Here is a 5,171-nt window from a genome sequence, read left to right as displayed (position 1 = left end):
GTGCTCTTACCTGCTGAGCCACCTCACCAGCCCCCTGGCCTTGAACTCTTAAGAGATCCACTTGCCTCTGCTTCCCAGGTGCTAGAATTAAAGGCGTGTGCTCCTGCCTAGCTTAAATATAAATCTTAAGAGTTGAAGTCTTATCGTATCCAGAGCAGACATTTTTAGCTTAAGGAAGAGCCATCCATAACTTGGTATATTCTTCTCCTAAGTAACATTATTAAAGGCTAATATCTTCCGTGAGTCCAGTTGATTTAATGCTTAATTATTTTGTCTCAGTAGGTAGTGTTCCAGTCCACTTACGGAGGTGGAAGTGTTTAAGATGTACAACTTTCTCTTTCCTAGCTCTGTGTTTTCAACACATTGTTCATATGAATAGCTGAATGCCAACTGATAGCATAAGAAGCCAGGTATGGTGAAACACACCTTTAATGCCAGCACTAGAGAGGCAGAGGCAGATCTCTGAGTTCCAGGCCAGCCAGGGCTGTATAGAGAGATCCTGTCTTAAAAAATAAAAATAAAAAAAAAAATTTAAAATTGGCCTTAAAGTTTAAAACCTTATGTGAAAGTTTCTTTAAAACCTTACATGAAACTTAACATACTAGCTGTTAAGTTCTGCAATAGGAACCTTACATTTCTACAATATAATGTAATATTTTATAGTTACCTTAATATTCAGAATTTGTGTTAAAAATGATCTTAAAGATTCATAGCTTCATCTTTTTATAAACCCTAGCTATGGCAGTAAAGAATGTGTAACAAATGTAAAGACACCTAGCTTTATTTTTTTGTAAATCCTAAAGTCTATGGCAATAGAGGACAAATAACAAATTTATTAAGATACAGTGTTTTCTGAATGGGTATATAGCTAGTTGGTAGAGTGTTTACCTTTCATTTATGAAGCCCTGGGTTTATTCTCCAACAGCTCCTAATATGGTCGTCAGTGCTTATCATCAAAGCACTCAGGAGAATCATAAGTCCACAGCCATTCTTACCTGTATTGTGACCTGAAGACCAACACAAATCACCCAAGGAACATTTTACCTCTTGATTTGATTATTTTGAAATGTTATCTTGTCTCTAAAAACAAGATGTAATGAGAAATGTTATCTTTTATCTTACTCTATTCTGTTCTAGCTAAAGCTAGAGGTAATAGATCATACCCATTGACTCTGAACTTAGCAACATTATATGGTAGAATTACAGCTTAAGAGTCAGGCTTGAGTGCCGGGCATGGTAGTGCACGCCTTTAATCCCAGCACTCGGGAGGCAGAGGCAGGCGGATTTCTGAGTTCGAGGCCAGCCTGGTCTACANAGTGAGTTCCAGGACAGCCAGGACCATGCANAAAAACCCTGTNTCGAAAAAAAAAAAAAAAAAAAAAGAGTCAGGTTTGAAACCAGATGTGGGTGATATCACACATTCGTCGTTACCCTGGCACTAGGGAGAATTTGAGGTCAAATTTTAATTTTGGTGACCTTCACATCCTTAATGTAGTAAAATGATATTTTTACACAAAAGGAAAATGAAATGTAGCTAATTTCTTTAACTTGTCATATACAATTTAGATATATGTTGATTCTACTGTCTTTAAGTGTGGAAAATATTATCCTAGTAGCAAATGTGAAATAATCAAGGAATTAGATACTATGTGTCTATTTGTTCTCCTTGTTTTTAAGATAACCCTCTTTTTCCTCTCTTGCTCTAGGGAAGATGAATGGATCTCTGCAGCCATTGACTGCTTGGAATATCTTCCCGACCAGATGGTTGTGGATATAAGCAGGAACTTTCCTGAGCAAGCAGACAGAACAGACTTAGTGAAGGGACTTCTGTTTGATGCTATTGGCAAATATTATAGTACTAGGGAGCCTCTGTTAAACCACCTGTATGATGTCCATAATGGGATAGCAGAACTCCTGGGTAAGTTAGCCCTACTAGATACCAGAGTTCATCTTGTAGAAAAAAATTACTGTGTAGCTGGTCTTTGCTACTTTGTGAGTTCTTTTTTCCCCACCCTTTATTACCCTACCCATTTTCAGCCCTTGACAATAAATCTAATTTCTTTCCTTTTGTTTCTTTTTTGACCACCACTACTAACAAAACACAAACAACCTCCCTAAATGACCAACAACTATCCACACCCTCTCTAGGGGTCCTAGCATCTGTAAAGTTCTCAAAATTCCAAATGTCACACAATCACAGAAACAAGCTGCAGCTGCTAAAACCATACCTCTGCTAAAGCACGAGGCAAATCATAGTCAGCTGTATAAAGAATATATACATTTTTAAATGCATTTAGGGTTCACTATGAGACCTGTGTAACTCCAAAGCTAGGTAGGAACTTTGGCTGCTTCAGAGCACTGCTGTCATCCGCGGCAAGCTTAGGCAGGCGAGGCAGTTCTCTGCTGTGGAAGAGTTACCGGCATGGCCCTGTACCCCCGTCAAAAGGACAACACACTGTTCTTTCTGACCTACACGGGCACACTGTTTTATGTGGATTTTGAAAACAAATTGGGAGTTTCAGATAACCCCTTCTATTTTTCTCAGACACGGTTATCAGCATTCTATACAGAGCACATGCTCAAAATCTGTTTGAGAAGCAGAGTAGGAATTTATGGAGCCAAGAGTTAACGTCCTAAGACAATGTACGACAAGGGCCTGTGGTATCAATTGTTGATCTGAGAACAGGTTGTCTTTATGGTATTGGTTATCCATTTTATTTGTATTTATTTAAATTGCTCTTATTTGTCAGTGTGTATGCACATACATGTATGCATGCCGTGGCACATATGGAGGTTGATTTGCTCCTGTTTTCATTCCCGCTTTTTGTTTTTGCTTTTGGAAACAACTTTGAGGAAGTGTACTACTTAACATAAAGTATAATGAGTTTTGTTCATTTTAACGTAGTCATATTTGGTAAATTAAGCAGTTGTTTTCCTTTTGGCTAAAGTAAATGGGAAGACGGAAATGGCGCTAGAAGCCACGCAGCTGTTTCTGAAGCTTCTGGACCCCCAGAACAGGGAGGAGTTCAGGCGACTGCTTTACTTCATGGCTGTTGCTGCCGATCCCTTGGAATTTAAATTACAGGAAGAAGTAAGTCTGTTTAAATGTTAACTGTATTCAGTGCATTAGCATCCACCGTGCTACAGCGGATGGCAGATTCATATTTGATATCCCCTTAGTACTAAACTTAGCCTTTCAAACATGTAACATGGGGTGTGTGTTTATTCTTACAGAGTGACAATCGGATGGTAGTGAAACGGGTATTCTCAAAAGCTATTGTCAACAATAAAAATGTATCCAAAGGCAAAACCGATCTTCTTGTGCTCTTCTTAATGGATCACCAAAAAGATGTTTTCAAGGTAAGACTCTGAAAGTAATGAATTGTGATTCTTTGTAACAGATTAAAATGCACTTGAATAATGTCCTGTGTACCTTCTTCCTAGATTCCTGCAACTCTACATAAAATTGTCAGTGTTAAGCTTCTGGCCATACAAAAAGGAAGAGATCCCAATAAAGACACAGGTAATTTAAGAATGTTATCTGCATGGTTTTTGTTTTTTGTTTGTTTGTTTGTTTGTTTTATTTTTTCGAGACAGGGTTTCTCTGTGTAGCCCTGGCTGTCCTGGAACTCACTTTGTAGACCAGGCTGTCCTCGAACTCAGAAATCCGCCTGCCTCTGCCTCCCGAGTGCTGGAATTAAAGGCCACCACGCCCAGCTGGCTTTGTTTTTTTTAAAGGCAAGATTTCATTGTAGCCCAGGCTGATCGTGGCTGCGTAGCCAAAGATGACCTTGAAGTCCTGCTCCTCCTGCCTCCAACTTCCAAATGCCAGGGTCACAGGTGTTTGAGACCAGTCCAGAGTGCTGATTTGAAATTATTTTGCTACGATTAGTTTCAACTAAATGATTTGAAACATTCCCCTCAATTTTCTAGGCTTATCAGAGTACTATCTCTCTCTCTCTCTCTCTCTCTGTGTGTGTGTGTGTGTGTGTGTGTATGTCTAGATCAGAGGACAACTTTCATGAGTTGATTCTGTGCTTCCACAGTCAGGTTTATGAGACTTGAACTCAGGACTTCAGGTTTAGTGGCAAGTGCCTTTCCCATGAGCCATCTCATAGGCTGGGTTAAAACCGCTTGATCCAGGTTATCTTTATCCTCTCTGAATTTTAAAGAATGTCAAAGGAAAATAAAAAGGAAACTACCGCATTATTTTTCTAGCTAAATGTGAAGGATAGAGTCATTAACTGGAAGTTTCTGCTTTTAAATCTTAAGGCTATATTTATTGCCAGAGAATTGATGAAAGTGAGTATCCTAGCAGTACAAAGAAGAAAACCAAAGATCAACTGTTGAGCTTACTAAAGACTATTGATGAGGATTCAAAACTCTCTGCCAAAGAGAAGAAGAAACTGCTAGGCCAATTCCATAAGAATCATCCAGACATCTTCACTGAGTATTTTGGAGACTGAGTTTCTAATGTCTATGTCTATGTGCACTTGTATTTTAAGGGCAAATTATGTAGCCTAAAGAAATTTTAAGCTTGGATGTCTAAATATGAAGTTGTACTTTTTTTGAAGTTGTATTTAATAAAAATTTTTATATGTGTGTCAAAAACTATTACTCAGAATGGTGTGTTGCTGTAACAACTGACCTGTTAGGTGAGTTGATTTATAATTTATTCAATTTATATAGAAAATCATTGGGCTGGTGAGATGGCTCAGCAGGTAAGAGCACCCGACTGCTCTTCTGAAGGTCCTGAGTTCAAATCCTAGCGACCACATGGTGGTTCACAACCATCCGTAATGAGATCTGGCGCCCTCTTCTGGAGTATCTGAAGACAGCTACAGTGTACTTACATATAATAAATAAATAAAAAAAAATCATAAGGATTTGGAGGATACAGCAGTAATGTATTTATATAAGACATTACTGGGGGCTGGAGACTGGAAACCATGTCTCGACAAACAAAACAAAACAAAACAAACAAAAAACCCCCCAAAAGACAAAAGTAAGCAGGGACTGGCAAGATGGATTGGGACTGGAGAGATGGCTCAGTGGTTAAGAGCACTGACTGCTCTTCCAGAGGTCCTGAGTTCAATTCCCAGCAACCACATGGTGGCTCACAACCATCTGTAATGGGATCTGATGCCTTCTTCTGATGCGTCTGAAAACAT

At 38.9% G+C, this 5,171-nt stretch overlaps 1 protein-coding gene across 2 annotated transcripts in view; it reads left to right on the top strand.

Annotated features, from left to right (window-relative positions):
• The window catches only part of Depdc7 (DEP domain containing 7), a 30,069-nt gene that overhangs the window by 17,661 nt on the left and 7,237 nt on the right, over positions 1-5,171 (top strand). The window contains exons 5-9 of one of the 2 annotated variants that reach the window (XM_021194574.2): positions 1,707-1,918; positions 2,949-3,091; positions 3,235-3,360; positions 3,445-3,523; positions 4,273-4,603. In XM_021194574.2, the coding sequence (XP_021050233.1) occupies positions 1,707-1,918; positions 2,949-3,091; positions 3,235-3,360; positions 3,445-3,523; positions 4,273-4,466 (754 nt within the window). In that variant the 3' untranslated portion in view covers positions 4,467-4,603. Of the gene's footprint in view, positions 1-1,706; positions 1,919-2,948; positions 3,092-3,234; positions 3,361-3,444; positions 3,524-4,272; positions 4,604-5,171 lie in introns of those variants that run through there. The other variant, XM_029536402.1, reaches the window with a different exon arrangement.

The sequence above is a fragment of the Mus pahari genome, chromosome 3 (genome assembly GCF_900095145.1).
Source record: "Mus pahari chromosome 3, PAHARI_EIJ_v1.1, whole genome shotgun sequence".
In the NCBI taxonomy this organism is placed as follows: Eukaryota; Metazoa; Chordata; class Mammalia; order Rodentia; family Muridae; genus Mus; species Mus pahari.
The sequence above is the reverse complement of the archived record's forward strand: the minus strand, read 5'-3'. Positions and strand labels throughout refer to the sequence as shown.